The 25,025-nt window shown below is 43.7% G+C and overlaps 1 protein-coding gene across 2 annotated transcripts in view; it reads right to left on the bottom strand.

Annotated features, from left to right (window-relative positions):
- Window positions 1-24,708, bottom strand: part of EOGT (EGF domain specific O-linked N-acetylglucosamine transferase) — a 37,275-nt gene extending 12,567 nt beyond the window's left edge. The window contains exons 1-10 of one of the 2 annotated variants that reach the window (XM_080914074.1): window positions 24,629-24,708; window positions 23,787-24,048; window positions 23,217-23,271; window positions 20,633-20,850; window positions 19,386-19,486; window positions 18,471-18,579; window positions 13,644-13,738; window positions 12,805-12,909; window positions 9,666-9,772; window positions 5,288-5,391 (exon numbers count right to left, since the gene is read on the bottom strand). In XM_080914074.1, coding sequence (XP_080770200.1) covers window positions 5,288-5,391; window positions 9,666-9,772; window positions 12,805-12,909; window positions 13,644-13,738; window positions 18,471-18,579; window positions 19,386-19,486; window positions 20,633-20,836 — 825 coding nt within the window. In that variant the 5' untranslated portion in view covers window positions 20,837-20,850; window positions 23,217-23,271; window positions 23,787-24,048; window positions 24,629-24,708. The remainder of the gene's footprint in view (window positions 1-5,287; window positions 5,392-9,665; window positions 9,773-12,804; window positions 12,910-13,643; window positions 13,739-18,470; window positions 18,580-19,385; window positions 19,487-20,632; window positions 20,851-23,216; window positions 23,272-23,786; window positions 24,049-24,628) is intronic. The other variant, XM_080914073.1, reaches the window with a different exon arrangement.
- Window positions 24,709-25,025: the final 317 nt, after the last annotated feature.

Below are 25,025 nucleotides of genomic sequence, written 5' to 3'. Positions count from 1 at the left end.
TTATACAACAACCTATAATACTAACAATATTCAGGATGCTTCCAGTCCCAGCCATTGCTCTAAGCACTATGGATTATTAATTCATCAAACAACTCTGCAGTCTAGTGAGCTAGCTGATGTCTTTATCCTTAATTTACACAAAAGGAAACTGTATATAAACTCAGAGGGTTTGTCTAAGTTGTAGAACTAATGATTTCACAGGACTGGGTTCAAGCTGCTTCTATGGTCTCAGACTTTAGGCCCATATACTCCGTGACAGCTGCTTCTCAGTGGGGACCTGTCCTAGTGTATTTATCAAATGTACCTCCTCCCTGGAGGGCCAAAGGTAATTATGAACTTCAACAGGTAAAGGAAGAGCTTGGTCCATTTTTTAAGCGGTGTGACTTAAAGACTGAAGAATTCAGCCCAGAGACAAAAGAAACACAAGTCACATGGACACAGCCAAAATTTGCGATGTCTCGTCCATTATGTTGTCTCTTTATGACTATAAAACTTTTTGTTTAGATTTTGAAGTTTTCAGGCTTCTCCTATTTGTAGTTATTTCAAAGGTGTGGAAAACTGTCCGAAACAGTGACACAGAAAGGTTTTGCTTTCGTGTTTCTTCAGCAATGGAACAATAAAGACCCTCAACACTATCTACAGTGAAACTGTCCTGTTGCTCAATCATAAATCAAGAGTAATTAAAAGAAGTAATTTTAGACAATTTCTTGAGATTAAAATACTCTAGGTAATATAAGGTGCCTCTGAAAGGAAATTTTAGTGATAAAACAGTGATTCTGACTAGACCCTTCCCAGGAAACTTGTGAATTATTCAACAATAGCCACTTCTAGAAACTTTATCTTCTATAACCTCCAAATTCAAATTATCCAGCAGTAGAAGAAGGAAGGGACATCTTCCTACCTCACACTGAAGAATCCCTGACAAACAAACCCTCCTCTTGTCAGGTCTCAAATTTGAACACATCAGAACCTCAGACACACAAACACCACTTGTAGGACTCGTGCCACAGGAGTAATGAAGAGAGTAGAGAGAAGGACATGGCCAACCCCCTGGACCTGAGGGCTCACTCACACTGACAGAAAGTACCCCGAGAAGTAGCTGTGCCTTTACTGAATATAGACAGACCTTTTCTCTGTGACACTATGTGACTGTTGCATGTCCTGGGGTATGTGACTAACCCAGTGGTGATTTCAGAGCATATGCCGAAATGTGCACAGCCACATGCAATTCTATACCACCTAACACGGTGGACTAGGGCATCCACAGATCTGGGTGTCCAGAGTGATCTTGGCACTGGTCTCCTATGGACCCAGGGAGAACAAGAACGCTGCATACAGAAAAGTTGCTGATGACACCCAGTATACAGCGCAGAACCAAGAAGAAATGAAATAGGAAGTGAAGGGAGAGGAAGGTGTGGGGTGAAGGGAGAGGAACATGGAGGGTGAAGGGAGAGGAACACATGGGGTGAAGGGAAAGGAACATGTGGGGTGAGGGGAGAGGAACACGTGCAGGAAATCCAACATATGGAAAAATGCTGGTACCACGCAGAAACGGTCATGGAAAGATGCCCTTGTATTCAGAGAGCATATTTTATATAATGATATAAATACATCTTTATACATATGATAGCCACAGAGAGCCTTATAAAACCCTGATAAAACTTTATATAAGGCTATATTTCCATTTATTCCCTTGGGAGTAATGCAATTGGAGAGAGAAGAGACGTAAAGAAAAAAGAACTTTCACACTTCTGCATAAGAATCAGTCATTAGCTCTATAATTAAAAAGGAAGAGCAAAGGGCTGGAGAGGTGGCTCAGCAGTTAAGAGCACTGGCTGCTTCTCCACAGGTCCTGAGTTCAATTCCCAGCCACTACATGGTGGCTCACAACCATCTGTAATGGGATCTGGTACCATCCTTTGGCTTGAGGATGTATATGCAGCAGAGCATCCATACATTAGATAAATAAAATTAAAAACTGTAAATTTATGTTAAGGCAATATAGGCGGGGAAAGGTTGAGGAGCAGAAGTGGAGGCAGGAAGCAGAGGGGATTAGGAACGGAAATCAAGATGGAGCTCGAGAAGGATGATCTAGACCCAGGTAGACTTAATGGGCAATAGGTAGATATGATTATTTTTAAGGGATTCTATAGGCCTTTTTATCTCATATAGAAGGGCAGTTTGTATCTTTGTCCATTGGATATAATCTTATAGTCTAGAGGGTTTGTGGATTGAGAATTTAATATATAAACCTGCTTGAAAAGCTAACTGACTTTGGAGTCATGTTTGTGCTGGGGCGGTGGAAGAAAGAAAACGCTGGGTTGGTCGTATCCACCCAGGACAGAAAACAACAGGGACGGGGTGGTGGAGTGAAACACGCCTGAGTTCTTAGAGGCGGCCTGGAGTGCCCAGTGTTGTGGGGACCGAAAGTGTGTGCTCCGCTCCGCACTAGAGCGGCGTTCATGGAGTGAGACGGGGGGGGGGGGGGGGGGGGGGTCCGATAAAAGGTTAAGCCGTCCTTTTAATATTTGCCACAACAAAAACAAAACTATTTAAAAAAAATATAGCCAAGATGCTCTAAATCTTCAACATCAGAAAAGAAGTGGCTCTATGTGATTTAGGAGGCTGATAACACCGAAAGGGGAGAGTCGTGGACGGCGCTGAGCTTGTGAAGTAGCATCTTTTTTTTTTTTTTTTTAACACTTTGTAGTCTGGGTCCTTTATTTCTCTTTGTACATTAGGCCATGAATTCATAGGGAATGGGCTCCAGCAGCTAAGGCTCTTTTCCATTAGTCCTCACAAAGTGGGCGTCTCTGGGTGGCGCAGGCTCGTGCTTCAGCTGAAGGTGCCCTTCTCTTTGGCTTCCTTTTTCTTCTGATCGTTCTCCTTCACCCGCTTCAGGAAGCCGTCTCTGCTTTCGAGTGCTTGATGTGTGCAATCCACACACTGATCCTGTTGGCCAGAATCTTACCCTTAACTTGCTTGTTTACTGTGATGCCCACGGCGTTCTGGGTGACACTGTAGACTCTTCCGGTTTTTCCGTGGTAACACTTATGGGGCATTCCTTTTTGAACAGTGCCCATTCCCTTGATGTCTACAATATCACCCTTCTTGTAGATTCACATGTATGTGGCCAAAGGAACAACTCCATGTTTCCTAAAAGGCCTAGAGAACATATAGAGAGTGCCTCTCTCTCCTCTTTCCTTTTGTGTTCGTCATGTTGGCGAGTTAACTGGAAGATGGCTGCCGAGGTCGAGTGAAGTAGCATCTTAAAAGCCCATGTCTAACTGTAACAGTGGTTCTCAAACTTCCTAATGACGCAAACCTTGAATGTTGTTCCTCGTGTTGTGGTGACCGCGGCCAAAATATTATTTTCATCACAACTTCATAACTGTAATTCTGCTACTGTTATAAATATCTGTGTTTCCCAATGATTTTAGGTGACGCCTCTTGACCATCAAAGGGAGTCCTGACATAGGCTGAGAACCACTGACTTAAGGCTTTGCTATCAGAAATTCAACTGTGGATAATACAATCACAGTACCGTTCCCAGGCTTTTAAGCACTGAATTCTGGAGCAACTGAGCATTGCTGCTCACATGAGAACTTGACTGACTGGGAAGTTAGCAAGGACAGCACTGACCAAGAGGAAAGGTTATAAGGGAGGAGTTAGGGACCAGCAAAGGACAGCAGTAAGACCAGGGCATGCAGGTACACTTGTGAATGCTGCTTATCCATACCAGAATGATGGTCAGACTGCCTGAAAGGCATGTGTCCAGTGGAGGTCCTCAGCAGACACACAACAGGAAGGACAAATAGACACTAACTTGAGTTAACTCAGTCCACTCAAGGATAACGTAAATGAGTATGCAAGATGGTCTGAAGATGCTTCTAGAAAGCACTTGACAAGTGTCTCTGTACCTCCCGAGTTCTTCAGAGAACTATATAGGGAGTACCTTCCGAGCCCAGAGCTAGAATCCTTGACTCCACCCCTCACTGTGTTATCTTCGAACAACTCACCTGCTGTGTCCCGTCCATAAAACACACTAATAAAAATCCTGATCCAAATTCCCCACTGAGAGAATGTGATTTCAGTAAGGGCTTAAAAAAAAAAAAAAAAAAGTTCTGCAGAATTGCTGAAAGATGTTTTGCTGGGAGGTGTGGCCCTCTTAAGCAAAAAGAAGAAGTGAGAAGGACGCTGTCCCCTTTGCGCACAGACACACGGCCAAAATATGAAGCTGAGCTGACAGTGAAACTGGACTCAAGAAGGAAATAGAAGTGCACAGAGAGTCAGACATAAAGTGAGAGCATGCCAAGACTGCAGAACCAGGTTTTCAAGGACTGTAAATCATGCCAGAGTTCTGGGAGATGGCTGTAGTGACAACTGTCCACAGAGCCATACTGTGAGCTCACTGTCTATGAAGTATGAACTGCAAATGCCTTCTCCTTGTCCACAGAACTGTTTATGAATCAGCTGGTGTCTGCGCTCGCCGGAAATGCAGACAGTACATGCCAGCTGTTTCCAGACAGCGTTGCTTCTCACTTAGATACATGTGCAAGATTCACCCTAGAAAGTGAGCTTCAGACCACGGAGCATGAAGCTGGCTGGAACTGGAAAGTTGCCATTAAGCAAAGGACTGGGGCTGGGATGCAGTTCTGTGGTGGACTGCTTAGCGTGCAAGAGGCATGGGGTTGCACTTCAGGGGCAGGAGCAGTAAATTCAAGGGACAGTGTAAACCAAATTGATACCACCTTGTGTTACAGAGGCCTCCAGTCTCAGAGGAGCACTGAGGCAGATGCTGGAGCTCTGGATTTGGGAACTCAATCTCTGCCCAAGGGGACGAAATCCTCCAGTACTTCATCCCAAAGTTCAAAGCACAGAGGATCACGCTTATCTATGGGAAGGGATATGGCTCACTTGGTAGAGTTTTTGCTTAGCATGCATGAAGCCCTGGGTTTAATGCCCAGCATCATACTTGTAATCTGAGCAATCTAGAGTGGATACAAGAGGAGCAGAGGGACATCCTCAGCTACACCGCCAATTCAGGTCAGCCTGGGCTACATGAGACATTGCCCAAACAAAATCAAAACCAAAGCAAAATAAAGATCACACATCTGTATGTACCTGATGGGTGCATGTGTATGTTGGAGGGGCATAGAAACACATTTGAACACGTCTATACATGTGTGAGTGTATGTGTGGTTAGGCACATATTTAAACATGCATCTTGGAAGATTCTACTTCACAAAGCCAGAGGCACACAGCGGAAGAGCAAGTGCTCACTTACAGTGTCCCACATCACGATGTACACGTCTGTACTGAAAGAGTTGTTCACGTGCTGAGTGAGGTAGAGATTCAAGAAGTCACAGAAGTGGTGGTACATGTTAATGCCTGGTGTTGGGAAAGAGAGAACATGTTAAACAAAAGAAGTGCACAACCAAATGCTTTTTGATTCCATTGGATTTCTAATTAAAATCAACGAGAAAACGAGTTTCTCTTAAATATGGCTAGGCACAGACAGGTTGTCATGAACTTGAAGAAATACTGAGTTCAAAATCTTACTTTTAAACTGGTTATTTTGAAGTCAGGAGTACATTTATTTTCTCCTGCACATCAAGATGTAAGAGAGCATTGAGTTCTGGCAGGGGGCAGGGAGTAGGGGGTGGGGCACATAGGTCTATTTAGCGCAACTTGGGGAACTATTGGGCCAAGACGGCTAACCATTCCTTCTGACTATTCATTTTGTTTGTTTGTTTTTCTTAAATCAGCCAAATGACACCCATACACAGAGACACTGGCAATAATCATAACTACTAACATTATGGTAGTTTTAAATTCTTGTCTCTTTTTGTCCTACTTAATCATTTCTTATATCGTTCTCCTTAAAAGTTTTTTGTGTATGGACATTTTGCCAGCAAGCGTGACTATGCACCACATGTATCCCTTAAAGGCCAGAAGAGGGTATTAGGTTTCCTGACACTGGGGTTACAGACTATTATGAACTGTCATGTGATTCATAATAGGAATTGAACCCAGATTCTCTGGAAGAGCAGCCGGTGCCCTTAATGGTGGAGCTATCTGTACAGCCCCTGCTTAAATACTGGTCAACTATTAGTTAAAAGAGGTCTCATGTTCTCCTTGACAGAGCATGAACAATGGTGTTAGAAGAACTGGGCTGAAGTCTAGCTTAGAGGTCCTTGAGCGGCATCCCTAGATAAGTTTAAAGTGTTTAGTCATTAGCTTTCTTACTAGAATTGGGGAACAGTTGTAATGCAGTGTGAGCTCTGTTAGGATAGAGGCAAAGAGAATGGCATCTTCAAGTGTCTGACGCACAGTAAGACCTTCATGAAGACAATCAGGAGCACAGTAGGTCAGAGTACAGCAGCCATAGTTGTTACTATTTTTAATTCCCATGCCAATCATTAGAAAGACACAAAACAGGGCAGCAACTGCCACCATCCGGATGACCTGAGTTCAATCCCTGAGACCCACATCAAAAGAAGAGGACAGAGAAACCCTGTCTCAAAAAATGAAAAAAGGAAGGAAAGAAGGAAGGAGGGAGGGAGGGAGGAAGGAAGGGAGGGAGGGAGGGAGGGAGGAAATGAATGAAAGGAGGGGGGAAGGCGACACACACTCTTAGGTAAGTCGGACTCAGGACTCAACCTAGAAAACACACAAATATAAAATGTAACTTCTTATGAAATAACAAAACACACATTTTCAAATGAAAATGTTGAGTGAAACCAAGCTTTGAATGAAAACCAGTGACTTTCAAAGGTAACAACCATAAAATAAATACCCTGCCTTCATTCCCACAGTGGCAGGAAATGGGAGCAGTAGATGCTCCAGTCTGTTGGAGTAGTTAGCCTTCTTAGATGAAAGTTGCAAGGGAAAACCTCTCTTTTTAAATTACATTTGTTTGTTTGTTTATGTGTGTGCACATACAACCCCAATATGTGCAGAGTCAGAGGGCAACTTGCAGGAGTTGGTTCTTTCCTTCCACTATGTGTGCTCTCAGAATCAAACAGGTTGTCATACTTGATGGTGAGCATCCTTATACACTGTTCCATGTTGCCATCCCAGGAGGAATAATTTTGTGACTCAGAAAAATCTTAGCAAGTACCTAGTTTCAAGTCAATAAGCAAAGCTTGCATTAGTGAATACGCCCTTTCCCTGGGTGAGCTCTACAGCACACCACTTAGGGAGTCCCTAACCTTTACTCTGGAATGCAGTAGGCATATGACAGTGTCTGCTGTCCAGAGGATGTAAAATGAGGATGTAAACACAGGCTTCAAGCTGCAGAAGCAGGGCGGGTAAGTTCTGTCACAATGTCCCTGTCCCGAGGTGAGTGAAGAAGCACAGAGAAACTGGATGATGGTGTCATTCAGAAGCAAAGGCTCAGTACCATACACAGGGAAGCAATGGCACCCATCTTACTTGGCCATGTGCTCCTACTTCACATACTTTACCGTAGCACACGATCTGCATACATATTTTGTTGCATATGATCTGAGTAAGTTTCATAGTTCACACACACCTCTTTCACGGGAAGGGTTTTTTTTTTTTGTTTGTTTGTTTTTCCATTTTTTCATTTGCATGTTTAAAAAAAAGAATCAGAACTTTGAACAGAGTACTTTAAGTTTGCTTTTATTTCAAAAAGCTAAAACCTGTCTGATTTCTGAATCTAATATTTTGTAACCTGAGAATTATAACTGTGAATGGCCGAGCACATTAAAACCATGCTCCATAAAGTATGGTGATTCTCAAGTATCCATGACAGCAAGCTCTCTGTAGTTCACTGCAGGCCAAACCACTTATGAATTTTGATACGACATAGCACTGTAATTCCCACCGCTCATAATGAGAGAAATAATATATGTCTCTCTTCTCCAGGGCTGCTAGTTGCCAGAGTTAAAATTATTGCAAGCCAAGATCTAGAGCTGAAAAGCATGATGGGAAAATAATTCTAATTTGTTTTTCAAGAATATACTGTAGTGATAACGTTCAAAAGAGTTTTATGTTTGCTTGGCTACGGAAAGTTAGACATAAGAAATAATGGGCATTTTATTCTTACAGTTTTAACTGTGGTTGCTAATTTAAAAAAATGTAATGAAATGTAAATGTAACCAAAGTTATTACAGATATCAGACAGGGTAAATGCAGTTACAAAAGGTATATGCACTTAACTTTCTTTCATCTTGATTTTGATGGAACTGTCTCACATAAATGTGACCATTTCTTGTAGAATAAAAAAGGGATAAGGATTCGAAGTTCCTCTTTCTCCACACCCTCACCAGCATCTGCGTTTTTGATCTTAGCCATTTTGACTGGTGTGAGGTGGAATCTCAGGGTGGTTTTGATCTGTAGTTCCCTGTGACTAAGGATGTTGAACATTTCCTTAGGTTCTTCTCAGCCATTTGGTATTCCTCAGTTAAAAATTCTCTGCTTAGCTCTGTACCCTATTTTTTAAATTGTGTTATTTAGTTTTCTGGAGTCCAACTTCTTGAGTTTTTATATATTTTGAGTATTAGCCCTCTATCAGATATAGGATTGGTAAAGATCTTTTCCCAATCTACAGGTTGCCATTTTGTGTTATTGACAGTGTCCTTTGCCACACAGAAGCTTTTCAGTTTCATGAGGTACCACTTATCAATTGCTGATCTTAGAGTCTGAGTCACTGGTGTTCTGTTCAGAAATTTTCTCCTGTGCCTATGAGTTCCAGGCTCTTTCTCACTTTCTCTTCTACTAGATTCAGTGTATCTGGTTTTATGTGGAGGTCCTTGATTCACTTGGACTTGAGCTTTGTGAAGGATAATAAATATGGATCAATTTAAATTCATCTACATGCAGACCTCCAGTTAAACCAGCACCACTTTTTTTTTTAAATTAGATACTCTGTATTTACATTTGAGATGTTATCCCTTTACCCTACCCCACTACAATCCCCCTCCCCCTCCATTTGCCTTCACAAAGGTGCACTCCCTCCTAATCATCCTCTTGGCATTCCCCTACATTGGGAAAACATGCCCTCCTTGGGCCAAAATCCTCTTCTCACATTGATTCACAACACTGCTATCTTCAGCTACATATGCAACTGGATTTCTATTCTTTGGCTTCTTTGTCAAAGATCAAGTGACCATACATGTGTGGGTTCAATTCTGGGTCTTCAGTTCTATTCCATTGATATTCCTGCCTGTCTCTGTACCAATACCATGCAGTTCTAAAGGAAATTAAGGGACGAAAAAAATCAGAGACTGAAGGAAAGGCCATTCAGAGACAGCCCCACCTTGGGATCCACCCCATCACAGACACTATTGCAGGTGCCAAGAAGTACTTGTAGACAGGAGCCTGGTATAGCTGTCCCCTGAGAGGCTCTGCCAGCACCTGACCAAGACAGACGCATATGCTCACAGACAACCACTGGACTGAGCCCAAAGACCCAAATGGAAGAGTTAGGGGAAAGAATGAAGGAGCTGAAGGGATTGCAAACTGTGGTTCCCGAGGATCCCATGCCCTCTTCCAGCCTCCAAAGGCACTGCAAGAATGTGGAGCACAGGCCTACATGCAGGGAAAATATTCACATACACAAGGTAAAGACAAAAAGAATCCTTAAAATATTAGACACATCAATCAATTCAGAAGTGAAATATAAAGTAACTTCTTACCTGCATCTAATTTCATGAAATACGTTGGCTTTTCAACAACGATGTCACATTTAGCATCTTCTATTGGCCTGAAATCGAGCTGAGTGTAGCCTTGTAGCTCGGCAAACCTGGAATTGTGAATTGTGCGATAATTTAAAAATGATTCTTCCAAACGTCTTGTTGCAACAGCATAGCCTGGCACCTGCTCATGAAATGGATTCTGCTTCTAGTACAAGGCAGTTCCACGGAGTACTTTCCTTCATTTGCTGACATTACTGACTAAACCCAGTTTAATATTGAAACAGGAATGAAAATGATTTCAAATTTCAGGCTAACATGTCAGATCAGACAGTACCATTGGGAAGCCATCACAAAATGAAAAACAAAAACAAAAAACTGATGTATTAATAGAGATTCAACAAGGTGTCCTGCCATTTGTGGGCTTAAAGGAAAAGATGGATGGGCTACAGGAACTTGCATAGTAGATTTCTTGGATTCTGAGGAAGATCATAATCCAAAATGACCTAGAGCCTCAGAAAGGCAAAGGATAGAAAGGCTTCCGAGACGGGTCCATTTGTGGAAGGCAGACACATGGCAGACACCAGCATGTGAAGAGGATGTCTACAGCTGTGAGTGAAGGCCACCACAGCCCTCTGTGACAGCACAGGTCGTGTGGAATAAATCAATTCAGAGCACAATGTAAAAACACTATGGTGGTTTGAAAAACACATTCCTGAGTCTTTCCCTCCTCCCTCCCTCCATCTCTCATCCCTCCCCTCCTCCATTCATCCCTCCTTCCCCTTCAGTCCTTTCTTTCTTTCTTTCTTTCTTTCTTTCTTTCTTTCTTTCTTTCTTTCTTTATTTCATTCATATAAGTACACTGTAGTGTCTTCAGACACACCAGAACAGGGCATCAGATCCCATTACCTATGGTTGTGAGCCACCATGTGGTTGCTGGGATTTGAACTCAGGACTCTGGAAGAGCAGTCAGTGTTCTAACCACTGAGACATCTCTCCAGCCCGCAGACTTTTCTTATATACAAATGAGCTCTCCTTGTATCACTCAGATGCCAGATGTTAGTGCCAGGGTGTCCCCTCAGTCACATCCCACCTTCTGACTTTAGGCAGGATCTCTCTCTGACCCTAGACCTTGTAGGTTCATCCAGACTGACAGTGAGCCATTAAAGTTACAGATGTGCACCACTGTGCTGGAAGTGTTTTATGTGGATACTGAGAATTAGAACTCAGGTCCTCAAGCTTCGGGAGCGAACAACCCACTGAGCCATCTCCTCAGCTACACAGGCTCTTTAGTACTTCTTCCTTCAAAAGGTGAGATAAGTATGTCACATATCAGTAATCCCAGCACCCAGGAGGCTGAGGCAGGAGGATCATATGTTCTAGGTCATCCTGGGATTATATAGCAAGATCTCATTTTAGAATAAAAACAAAGCAAAACAAAAACAACAATGAAAAATACTTTTTTAAAGAAGAGTAAAGAAGAGGTGGAAATTAATGCCCCCCTCCTGTCTGAGTATGGTCACAGCCTCGATGGCTTACTTCTAACAGAACACAGTAGTGTGTCACTGATGAAGTCAGGTTACACAACACTAGACTTCACACACACACACACACACACACACACACACTCATGCTCTTGAGGAAGTCATGGCCACCATGCTATGTGTGAGTGGCACTAGCAAGAGATCCATAGGGTGAAAACTGAACTCTCTACTCAGACAGAAATTGAGGCTCAGAGATCAGCCCTGGTGAGCTCAGAAGTCAAGTTCTCAGGCCGAGCTTGGCCAAGAGATGGTGACAGCTCCACCCAACCCAAAAGCCTGACTGCATCCTCATGAGGCCGCTTACTGAGCTGTTCTCACTTGACCTCAATACAGGGTGAGCCACTAAATGCCATTGCTTTACTTCAGAATAATTTGAAACAGCAATAAATAATAAATATAGCTATGCCCTGGGGTATATTTTAGGATAATGTGTTACCCAGCGATAGATAATAATACAATTATGCCCTGAGGAGCTCTAATATAGTCGGATACCAACATGAACTAGGAATGGAAGAGCCTTGTAGAATAGAGACACATCTCTCTGTAACAATCCATGAGGTCCCAGATAAACCACACAATAAGCTGACCACTACCATATAAGGGAAGATTAGATTATCATTTCTAATATTTTGTTCACCATGAATGACAAGAGAAATTAACTTAACAAGAGTAGCCCATATATTTATAATGAAAGTGCATGAGCTCCCATGGATTTTGCATCCTAAATAGGGTGGTGGTTACGTGTCCCTAGACATGGGAAAGCCCACATGTGTGTGGTTAATAAGACTCTAATGACTTATTTACCTCCTGGCTTTGGTAAAGGTGCTATGGTTAAATGAAACATTTATCATCCCAGGAAGCTGGACCAATGAGTGGTCCAATGGAAACTCCTGCATGTTGTTTGAATTTCCATGACCCTCAAATGGTTTTACGATAAAGTTTTAAAGTTCAAAATCCCATCAGTGATGGTAAGAGTTGGGGAAGCATCTGGCTTCAGAGAGAAGGAGGTGGGATGAGACCGCTGGGAGTGCCTGGGGTGTTAGTAGTGCTCTGAACAAGTTGCATAGGTGAACTCACTTCCTCATTAACCAAACGCCACACCTGAGGCAGGGGTAGCACATTTACAAATGTGCTTCCCAAAACACATATAGAATCCCGAGTTAATGATATGTCGTGTCAAATACTTTTTCTTTCACTTATGAACAGCAAATTCTAATACCTACTTTTTAAAAATTCATAGACCAACATTCGGTTCCAGGTAAACAGTGTCCCTGCCACCCCTCAGAAGCTTATGCCTGTACAAATCAGGGAAATTTTTCCACTTTAGAGTCCCATCCAAAATCTATGAGCACAGGAGCTGGAGAGATGGCTCAGCGGTTAAGAGCACTGGCTGCTCTTCCAGATGTCCTGAGTTCAGTTCCCAGCAAGCACATGGAGGCTCACAACCATCTGTAATGGGATCTGATGTATCTGAAGACAGCTACAGTGTGCTCATATACATAAAGTAAGTCTTTTAAAACAATAAAATAGAATCTACGAGTGCCAAAACAAACACAGATACTTTAGAGACATATTTTTAGAAAATAAAATCATGTTACCAAGACTGCAGAGGGCTTTTGCGCTGACCTTCAGACACTAATGCATGGCTGTCAAGTTTGCAGTAGCCTCCGATTTCACCACCCTGAAGGAAATCCTCCTTGAATCTAGTGAATTAAAATAAATAAATACATAAGTAAATAAATATTGAGCTGGAAACTTTTCTCTCAACAAGTTGCTGTGTTGAAACTTATATCTTAACATTTTCAGCAGATATTTTTTTAAGATCTATTTATTCTCTTTTCATGTGTACAGAGGTTTTGTCTCCATGTCTGTCTGTCTGTGCTCCCTGGGCATGCCTGGTGCCCCTAGAGACCAAAAGAGGTCACTATATGCCCTGGAACTGGAGTCACAGATGGTTGTGAACTACCACGTGGGTGCTGGGAACCCAGACTTTCTGCAAGAGTACTTAGTATGCGTTTTATTTCATTTTGTTTTGAGTCGGGGTCTCATGTAGCCCAGGGTAATCGTAAACTCTCTGTGTAGCAAAAGTGGACCATTCATGAACTTCTTTCTCCTCCTGCCTCCACCTTCTCAATGCTAGGATTACAAGCATATATACTATGACTGGTTTATGCAGCACAAGCAGAGCACAATAGAACACACCCCTAAGCCCCTCTTTGCAGTTTAACTGACAAGCATGTGCTACATAATTTACCTTAAAAATATCTTATAAGGAACCCAATAAGTGTGGTCATTGGGTAAAGGACCTGGGACACATACTCCTCACCCACTCCCTAACCCTTCAGCTATTTTCCTACACAACAAAGCCAAGACATGGCCCAGCTCCTGGGTGCATTTCCGAATACGGTCAGCTTTAACCGGGACCACACGGAAGTACCTGTCATGGTTTCTCTTGATGTTTCTGAAGTCCAGGTAGAGGCCGGTAGCTCTGCAGTACTGAAGGTAACGGGAGCAGACCAGACTTGAGTCTCTCTGGAACACAAGTGAGAGGCGGACAGTCAGCTGGGAACAGAAATAGCACTGAAGCCTCGCTGCGCTGCTGTGACCCCAGCACAGGGAGTTGTCCCCTGCTCCTGTGCTGTTTTCTCCTTCCAACAGTTTGTCCAGGGTACGTGTGCGTGTCTCCATACGTTTAGCTTAAGAAGATTTCCCAAATGCTCTACTTTATCACCTACAATATATTACATACACACATACACATACATAAATGTTTGAGGCTAGTGTGAGCTACATAGTGAGATCCTGTCTTTTATATACTATTTTAAATACATATATATATATATATATATATATATATATATAGTGTATATGCATCATGTATATTTGAAGTGATATGTATATATATGTGTGTCTGTGTGTATGTATGTATACATGTATATAATATATATTATACAAATACATATATATAAAAGGCAAAGGCAGAACCTCATCATGTAGCTCAGCCTATCCTCAAACTCTAGATCTTCCAGCTTCAGCCTCCAAGTCCTGGAAACAGAGACAAGTATCATACATACTGCTTCATTCAGAAAAAAAGAAAAGCTTTTTATGTTTTTATGTTTATATGCATGTGCCTCTTCACATACGTAGAGATCAGAGGGCAACTTGCAAGAATCGATTCATTCCTCCTACTGTACGGATGCCAGGGACTGCAGTCAGGTCGTCGGGTTTGGAAGCAAGTGCCTTTACCCACAAAGCCATCTCATCAGCCTCATGTTTTAAAGCCAAGAATTATTGCGTAATTCACTGCAGTCCCCACCCCCCACCAAAAAAGAAAATTCCTAAGAACCATTCCCACCCCTAACTACTGACGAAAAAATAAATAAGTAACGCCTTCTCTAAGGAGGAGCCAAAGGAAACATGAAGCTGCACAGGTGAGAGACATCCAAACGCAAGTCTGAGCAGGCGGCCTGCAAGTCAAGTGGGAGGCGCCCCAGCAAATGGTCCCACAGCTGTGCAGACTCCGGGTCAGCAGCAGCGAAGGTTGAGCTGCACTAGCTGGATGAGACAGTTGGAAAGTCTGTAGCCACAGCCTGTTTCTGCTTCAACCAAGCTAGTGTGCACTGAAAAAGAAGGGACTTCAAGAACTTCAGCTCTGGCCTTCCTTTGGGGATTAAACTCCATTTAATTGTTTTCCCTAAAATTTCCAATGAATGAGAGGCCTGAATCTTAACTTGGTTAGTGCTTGTGAATCGAGTCAGTAGGAAATCACAGTGAACTGAATGTTTACATCCCTGAAAAAGTTCATGTTCAAACCCTAACTCCTGCATGGTGAGATGGCTCCAGGGGTAAAGGTGCTTGCAGCCAAAGCCTGGTGACCTGATAAAAGAAAGAGAAAACGGTCATGGCAGGAGTAGATAACTAACTCCAGTATGTTGTCTTCTGACCTCACATGCCATGCACACACTAAATAAATAAATAAATAAATAAATAAATGAATGAATGAATGAATGAATGAATGAATAAATAAATAAATAAATAAATAAATAAATAAATAAATAAATAAAATGTACAGAATTAATCAATCACCAACCCCAGCTATCAATGTGAGGGTAGTAGGTGGTGGAACTCCTTGAAGTTATAAGAGGAGAGTCTTCATAAATATTAGTACCTGTTCTGGTTGGAATATGAAATGTCCCTGACAGACTTACTATTTGAACCACTGGTTGCTGTTTGGGAAAACTGGGGAACCTATTGGAGATGAAGAGTCAAGGGAGGAATTGGTTGTGGAATGACCTTTTTTAGTGTGTGTAGGTGTGTCTCTATTTCCAATAGTTATTTCTGTACTGGTAGACAGCTAAATACTGGCAGGATTTTGGTATTGTCCCTTCTATGTCCCTCACCAGAGTTTTCTACTTTCTAAATATACTTCCTTGCTTACCTGCCTAAAGGCAATCTAGAATTGGATCAGAGAGAGATGCTGACTGGTTTTAACAAATTGCTGATGTCTAACAGCTGGGCAGGAAATAGGGGGTGGGACTTCAGAGAGACAGAGAGAGACAGGGAAAAAATACGCTGGGAGAAAAAATGGGTTGGAGATAATTCAAGAGCAGACACAAAGGGGAACAGAACAGAGCAGAGAAAGGTGTAGAGTTAACCACGGAGTGGGGCGTGGGCAAGATCATCAGGTTAAGTTAGATGAGCTAATGGGGAGACTGCCAAGCAAAAGGCCTAAGCTTTAAACTATATAGACGTCTCGTGTCATTATTTATACTGTTGGCAGTCTCGTTGTAATAGATCACCCTGGATACATCTGGAGACTTGATAGCCCTGTCCACTTCTCTCCCCTCTGCTTCCTGAAGACTGAAGCAATGTGATCACACACCTCTTGTTCTGCGACCAGGCCTGCCTGGCTATGATGGACTGAATCCTCGCAAACTGTGGGCCAAAATTACCTTAGCTGCTTCTTGTTCGTTATTTTGTTGAGTGCAGCAGGAAGACTCACTCACACAGGACCATTCTAAAGGAGACCACAGAGAGCTCTTCCTTCTTTCTACCCCACGGTGATCCAAGGCCAGGCAGCTATCTGCCATCTGGAGGAAGGGCCTCCTCAGAACCCAGCGGTGCCGGCACCTAGGAGCTCCAGTCTCTAGTCTCCACTCTTCTGGCCTACAGCACTATGTCAGAGACTTTCAAAGAACTAAGGAAAAGAGCCGGATGCCCATGGCATGGTACCAGCAAGGCACTTGATGTCCAGTAAAGCATTCCACAAACTACCATGAGAGAACTTTGCAAGATGGAGTCACACACACACACACACATGCACACACACCACCCCACAGCCTTCCCACATGAGAAGCCAGACTGAAGCCAAATGAGCTAAAACAAAATGACTATTACAGGTGCTTGTGGCTATGACTCCCAACTATAGCCTTCATCCCCTTTGGTACAACTGACAAAAGCCCCAATGATGGCGCCCTCTAAGAGTACCACAGAGCATATACTCAGTTTGGTGGGTGTACTGTATGAGCATGTGTGAGGGTCATGCTCCCTTGCACACACTTACGGAGAAGAGGACGCACCATGTTCTCCTCTATCACTCTATCCATATATTCTTGAGACAGGGTCTCTCACTAAGCCTGGAGTGAGACTGACACTCAGCAAGCTCCAGCAGTCCTCTGCACCCCACAATGCCGGGTTACAAACCTAGGGATGCTTGTTGCATGGATACTGGGAATTACAACTCAGCCTTCAGGTCCTGTGCTGAGAATTTTTATATACAGAACGGTATGCTGCAATTGTAGTACGGCTTTAAGGCTGAAGAATGAGACTTCTGCCACAGGCTGAAGACCCTAACCGAGAGTCAGGATCTGAACTCTGTAGTCAAAGACCTACTTTCATATCTACTACTTAAAAACTACTCCCTGGCAGTGTGTGTGTGTCCTACCCACTGGAGTGGGACATGGATCACTTAGATGAACATGTGCATGGGAGTGCACACACACAAACACACACATGCATGCTTGCCTTTCAATTCTAAGTATTGTATAACTTCACAAGATGGCTGAGAAGCCTTAGGGAAGTTGGTTACTTTTCCTGAGGGCCGTATTTTTCATTCTTCAAAACTCTATCAATCTGTCTACCCTGCTGTACGAACCACGGCACTCAAATTGAACTGCACACAAGAGTAAACAAATACAGATCAGTAATGGTCAGTCACAGCACCTGTCCTAAAGGAACTGACAAAGAATCTGTAAAGACAAGATTTATGCTTTGCCAAGTGTTGGGGGAAGGTCTAAATCTAAAAATATTTCAAGTACCTCAAAATATCACTATGTGACATATGTGTGAAGAGGAGGGTGGGACGTTCAGAGGAAACAGAATGACCGATTTGGGAACAATGAACCCCTCAGCTGGGTGTGGTGGTGTGGTGACCATCCAGTCAGGAATGAAGAAGTTCATTCTCCTCTGCGTCTCTCAGATTATTGAAACAATAGTCCCCAAGGAACTGGCATTTCCTCAGGAATTACATGTCTAGAGAAGGAAAGAGCTGAAGCCAGGTGCCAGCCCATGGAGGGGGATGGGGGATGGAGTGGAATGGAGAGATAAGGGTTAGACTTGGGGGAATAGGGTACGGTCAGGATGGGATGGGGGTCAAGATGGAGGAGCTGGAGTTGGGGCCCCGGGGTTGGGGGTAGTAACTTCTCCTAGGAGGCCATTTCCCATAGTTTTCACGGCTTGTCAGACCACCCTGCAGGAAAGACTGAGACCAACACAAGGATGGACGAGTGACAGGCAGGACCACACCCGACTGGGACAGCTGTGTGACACATACCTATGTCCCTCTACCTAAACCTCAAGCTCACAGAGCACCCTGAAGATAGGCTGCATGGGGTGTTTGGGGGATGGAGTCGGGGGCGTTCTTGAGAGAGTGGCTAAATCACTTTATTCCCCCTTCCTTTCCCAATGTGTCCGCACAGAATAAATCTTCTTTCTGTACTTTTTTTCTTTTTTGCTAGTACTTGTCTGTTTTCATTCTGTAGATGATGAGTGGGGCAAGCCTAGCCTGTGAGAGCTGTTCAGGGCCAGGCTCTGACTACAGCAACTCCACCCGTAAGTCAAGTACCAAACAGGAGGAAGCAGAAAGACTATGAGGTCAGGCTGGGCTACCGAGAGATTCTGCATGATTGAGCCATCTCGTCTTTATAATAAAATAAATAATAAACAGGACACCAAAGCAAGCTTATTCAAGCAGATGGATACTCACAGCACTCTCTGGCTGGCAGAACACCCGTATCTCCTCCAGCCGCTCTCGGGCATATCCAAAGTCAGCTTGTTTCCAGAACATGTCCTGGGCTGACTCCAGAGTGTCTGTCCTATTTGCAAAGAAAGAAATTTTAGAATTTTTCTTTTTTCTTTAAGGTTTATTTTATGTATATTAGCATTCTGCCTGCATGTATGTATGTATGTGCCGCCATATGAATGCCTAGTGCCTACAGACATCAGAAGGCATCAGATACCCTGGAACTGGAGGTGATCGATGTCTGTGAACCACCATGTAGGAGCTGGGAACTGAACCCAGCACCTCTACAAAGAGCAACAAGCCATATTTCTACCCTGGCATCACTTACTTACTTTTTTTTTTCTGGCCTTAGATTTCCTATTGATTAAGTTGCTAGAAGTCTATTGTTACTTTACTTTTTAAAGTATCTCCCCTGCACCCCTGCAAATTATCACTATTTACATAAAACTACCAAAAGAGTTACTCACGTACTATTCCTTTATAATAAAAAGGCACAAGAGAAATCTATGAAATTAGGGTCATCTGGACCTGAAGACAATAAAGTATTATTTCCTCTGCTCTCTTTACCCAACAAACCATGCATGTGACTTCCCTTGAGCATAGACGGCTATTCTTTCAGAATTTATAAGAAACTACCTATACTATTATCTTTTTAGCATATATGGGGAGGTTCTATAGTGGATGATGTTTCCTCTCCCAGACAGGAGAAATAACAGATATTCCTCTCATTGTGAGATGGGCTGAATTTATGACCTGGATAAACAAATCAGCATCTGCAGGACTTACTGTCTACTGAGAGTCTAGCTGGGAACTAGGGCACAGTCAAGATGCGCTTCAAAGAGCTCAGAAGTGAGAAGGGGATTCCATAAGGAGACTCACCATCCCAAGTCCACATAGCTGCAAATGGGGGACCCAAATCTAAACTCTGGTGTGCAGGACCGCTCATAACCCCAGCAGTAGTTTAGGTTTTCTAAGTGTTTCTAGAACATAAAATGTGTACATTTAGAATAGACTGTTTCTTCTGATGGTTAGAGGACAGACTCTGATCATGACAGATTTCACATGTATGTTTAACAATATATATCTAACAGTATATATCTAACAGTATATATATATATATCATAACATTCTGAGAGAGGCAGGCTGAAGAGTTTCCGCAATTAATTGTCTTTATTCACTCCTTCGCGTCTGCTCCATCACCAGTGTCCAGGCTTCAGCTGGACTGCCAAAGGCAACCTGAATCAGCATTTCCTGAGGTATCTTAAGGGGCTGCCTTCTGTCATTCTGGTTCTATAAACAGTAGCTAAAAAAAAAAAAAAAAAAAAACCAAACAAACAAAAAACCATATCCTTTGGAATTTCTGTTACTAAAAGAATTCCACGAGAAGGATGGCTGGGAGACTTCAGCCATCAATCAAGATCAGCAGAAACAGCACAAGGTCGGAGCTCTCTAGCCCTGGAGGCCAGGGCCCTTTTGAAAGGCCCAGGAGCCTCGCTGGTCAGATTCCATATGCTTCCGGAGCCAGCACCATGGGAAAGGAAGCTTCTTACAATGGTCTGCTTTGATCTCTAAGGCCTCTGGAGATGTCTTAATGGCTCCGTTTGAGGCCTTCACAAGCACACAGTCTCACCCCATTAGAGCCCAGGCTGAGGTGTTACTGAAAGGCAGGGCTAAGAAGCCTCCTAAGGGCAGAAAGGACAGGTGTGACATTCTTTACTTTAGAGAAAAGGTTCTTTTCCTCCTGAAGTCTCACACACTTCAGGTTTTTCAGACTCCATAGACAGCTTAAGCTGACCAGTTAATTTTCTTAGTGGTTCTAAGCCAATTTTGGTCCCTTTGGAACATTACATAAAATGAAAACAGTAACAGTCTCCTGGTAAAGGTCAAAGTCCAGCTTCAGCTGTGTCTTGAGGCAGAATAACAAGCCAGGCTGAGCTGCACCCCTGAATGAACGACTGCAAGGTAGGAACACACTTAAGACAATGCCACCATGAAATGCAGCCATGTATGAATGCCACCGTTGTCTTCGTGTGAGGGCCTCAACAATTGACTTTAAAAATGTAAGGATGCAAACCAAAAAACCCAGCTAACCACTAGAAAATGGGTCTGGATAAAATGAGACCTACCTTATATGGACAGTGGGAATCCTCTCTGCACACAGAGGCAACATGCCTGTTATTGTGCAGGAAGAAAGGAATGTGCTCCTCTGGGAGGCGGAGGCTGGAGTAGTCATACAGGGCTTTGCCAGGCACATGGTCAGCCTCGGAATGAGTCTGGCCACTCAGTGGGACTTCATGAAGCAATACTCCAAAGACAAGCAGCATTAACATAGCAACTTGCAGGCCTAGAGATCCAAGTGAGACATCTTCATTAAGATTTGCATTTCCCTGATGGCTAAGGATGTTGAGCACTTCCTTAGATGTTTCTCAGCCATTCGATATTCCTCGATTGATAACTTTTTGTTTAAGTCTGTACCCCATTTTTTAAATAGGGTTGTTTAATTCTCTGGTGTCTAGCTTTTTGAGTTCCTTGTATACCTTGGATATTAGGCCTCTATCTGATGTGGCGTTGGTAAAGATCTTTTCCCACTCTGTTGGCTGCCGTAGATAACCCAGTCACAAAAGAACAGACATAATATGCAGTCACTGATAATGGGATACTAACCCCAGAAAGCTCTGAACACCCCAGAAACAACTCACAGACTGTGTGAAGCTCAAAAAAAGAATATATTTTAATTAAAATAGAACTGTATCACATCCCCCTTTCCTCCCTACAGCCCTTCCTAGTTTCTCTCCAATCCTCTCAAATTAATAACCTCTTTTCCTATATTATTGTTACATATATATGTGTGTATGTATATGTACCCACAAATACTTAATTACAACCTTAAAAATGTATCCAAAATAAATAAAGAAAGAAAGAAAGAAAGGAAGGAAGAATGCCTCTTTTAAACTGAGCAGTGGCCCCTGCCTTTCATGCCAGCACTCAGGAGGCAGAAGCAGGAAGCTCAGTCTGTGAATTGGAGGCCAGCTTGGTCTGCAGAGTGAGTTCCAAGACAGCCAGAGAGCTACACAGAGAAACCCTGTCTTGAAAAAAGAAAGCCCCTTTAGACAGGAGCAGTGCCAAACATCTAAGCCCAGGACTGGGACAGAGGCAGAAGATCAAAGTCAGCCAGGTCTGCATCTCCCTTTGGGACATGGGGTCTGAAGGTGATTGGGAGTGAATATATTTGAAATACATTGGATGTATTATGAAATTCAAAAAGAATAAATTTAAAACAGTGGCTTGTTTAAAAGTTGTTAAAGCCCTCTTTAGGGTTGGGCATGTAGCCCTAACATGCATGAGACCCTATGCGAAGTCCCAAATATGCTGCAGTAAATAAATATACCCCCTTTAAAAGCTAAATTGCTAAGGATGATTACTACATATTTTGCTATGTCACCAAATCATGCTCCTTTGTTTACCAAATATTTATTGATCACTTGCTATGTGCCAAGCACTGTGCTAGAAGCAAGGTACTCAAGTGTGGGACATATATCCCACCCCAACTTTGCACATTCCAGAGTTGATTATTCAGAGAAACTAAAGAACTTTTCAGGTCCAGGGATGGCCCCAAAATTCTGTTGTCTTGCAAAAAATAAAAAAAGAAAGGAAGAAAGAAATTTGCATCTGTGACTATCAATAAACAGTGAATGCAGACAGACATAAGTCTCTCTCTCCTATCATCCCTTTGTGTGCCCAAGAAAGAGGACCGCATATGTCTGGATCCTTGTAGATAGTAAGACAACTCCAGGTAGCTGCACACATTCTCTGGCCTCAGCCCTCCCTAGCCTGAACCATCTTCCACTTTGCAGGGCCACAGGCACCTATTAAAGCTGTTCACAAGGCTCAGCTACCCTGTGCCCCTCAGGGTCTCACATTTATTAGGCACACAGTAAGGTTTTTATGCTTTGTGTGTGTGTGTGTGTGTGTGTGTGTGTGTTTTTTTTCCTGTCAACTGTTTATTGTCATAAGTTTCTCTCATAAGCTAATATCATCAGAGCTCCAGGAGGAAAGAATTCATTCACAGTTTTCCTACACAGGACTGAACACAGCATTAACATTATGAGCAAGGACAGTGATCAAGAATTCACTGGATTTTTGCTTCCCTACCCAAATTTCTTGAGTCAGTTTCTCCTATATATTCCTGACAAACTCACACCACTCTGCCCCCTTTACTGACATGGCTGTTTTCCCTAAGTGTCTCTTCTAAAAGATAACTGGACACACCCTGAGCAGACCATAGTAAAGTGGGACCTTTGTAAGGCTCAGCCTTCATTGATGTTTACGGATAGAATGCTCTGTTCAAGTTCCAGGTCTATGCGGTCATAAGGTTAAAATGGTGATGATCATGGGAACAAGTCTTCTGCAGAGTAAATTAAAGGGTCCTTGCTTTGGAGGCCCTGAAGGCTATGCTGCCATCCCTTGTAAATCTAGGAACCTTGATCTAACAGTGAATTACTAGCAATTTTATAAAATTTAAAAATGCATGCTGAGTGCCAGGCAGTGGTGAGTTCTAGGACAGCCAGGGATACACAGAGGAAAGCCTGTCTCAATAAATAAATAAATAAATAAATAAATAAATAAATAAATAAATAAATAAATAAATAAATGAATGAATAAAATGCATATTGATAAAAACAATAACTACTGAATAATGAAAATACATACCTCTTTACTCCTTGGAATCACCCAGAAGTTGCTGATGCTTTGGATAGCTTAAAACCTGAGAAAAATAAAGTACATTGCCTTAAAAGCATGCCACAAGAGACCAGTTGCTATTTTAATATAAAGGAACTATTAAGAGTGAAAAGAACCAGAAAATCCCTAGCCAGAGGCCAGGACTCAGGATGCTTTTCCTTAGTGAATGAATACTAAATCTCTCAGAGCAAGTCAGAGCGCAGTGGCCCCTGGACGCATAGCTCACAGAGCAGACACGCGTGGTGAGCAGGAAGGAGCTAGTCCGCTTCACACCGACATCACTCAGTCCAGAACAACAGGATAATTAGCAGAGAAAACATTCCTGGGACCAAAGACTGCTCGGGTTCTCATTGCAGTAATCCTGTTCTCTGATTCCCAGGGCTGCCTGGGCCAGTGCCAACCTCTGGATCACAGCAGGCCACCCAGACCTTGGGCTAGGAAGACTAGGTCCTGAATTTCGGTTCTCCAAATCTATAGCTCTGCAATGCGTACTGACGGTTAAACAAAACTTGACCATTCATGGAAAAAAGTAACCCTTACCCATGGGAAAAAATCTAAAAAAAGCAGATCAGACAGTTGGCTTTTGCAAGGAAGGGCAAGTACCCACTTGCATACGCTGGGTGAAGGTTCCCTGTGGTGCATGAAAGTACAACTTCGGGGCCTGGCAGAAAGCCTTGGAGTTGAGTTCTCTGGCAAGACTTGGCAGGGATGAAAGCTTTAGTAGGATAGGCTACCGCGTCTTTTTGCAGAAAACGGCCAAGCGCGCTCCACTCGTGTATGGCTTGATTGGATTTCCACAGGCCTAAAAGGAGAAGAGGGGGGAAAAGGTAAAAATCTGACCGCCGCAAAATATGAGACCTGGGGTTACTAGACTACTACATGAATGGCTGAGGGCATTGATTAGCAGCAACAGAGCCAGCAGTAGACAGATGAAAAGTTAAGTGCATCTGGGACTCAAAGACTCAAAGGTAGAAAAGCAGACAGAGATCAGACAAGGCTTGGCTGCCTGAGGGTGGCCATCCTACAGTGGCAATCCTCTGGCTGTCTGCGGAACGTCAACCCCTCCCCAGTGTGGTGCGGTCAGCCCCTCGCGCCCTGCAGTAGCCAACCCCTGCCCGGGCTGCTGGGGGAAGCCGCTGTCCTAGGAGGCGCTCGGGTCCCAGGTGTGCCGGGGAAAGTCTGGAGAAGCGACTCCGCCCCAGCATGAAGATCGAGGCAACAGGGCAGGCCTGGCTGGTCATCGCCCTTGCCTACCGCCACCGATCGGCTCCTGGTAACCAGCTGAAGGCCTCGGGCCCGGATCAGGGTCCCAAGCATGCGGCTGCGGGCCCACGGAGGTGCAGGCGCGGGCCAGGAGCAGGCGGGGACGGCGCGGGGCCCACCTGCAGCTTGACTAGGGAGCAGCGGCGGGGGCGGCTCAGGAGCAATGAAACGTCACCGCCGGCGGCCGCGAACCGGAAACCTCCGGCGCCCAAGCTGGGCCAGGGGGCGCCCGGGAGCCGCTGCGACACCTTGGCCCGGAGCTCAAGGGCGGACTCGAATGCCCCGACCACACCCGGGCCACACTATTGGACACCCATTAGCCTAGGTTACCTAGACAGCCTGGGACCCATGGTCCGGATCCTTGCAAAACACCCGCCTGCATTCTCTGAGACTGGGGACATCGGGCTGCAAGTCCCCGGCTGCTCCTCTAGGCGCTTGGCAGGCCTCCAGCACCGGAGAGTAGGCAAGCGGTCCACGGGGCTGTTACACATCACCTAGGGTTGTGATTTTATTGCT

Source organism: Micromys minutus, assembly GCF_963924665.1.
Source record: "Micromys minutus genome assembly, chromosome: 3".
NCBI lineage: Eukaryota > Metazoa > Chordata > Mammalia > Rodentia > Muridae > Micromys > Micromys minutus.
The sequence above is the reverse complement of the archived record's forward strand: the minus strand, read 5'-3'. Positions and strand labels throughout refer to the sequence as shown.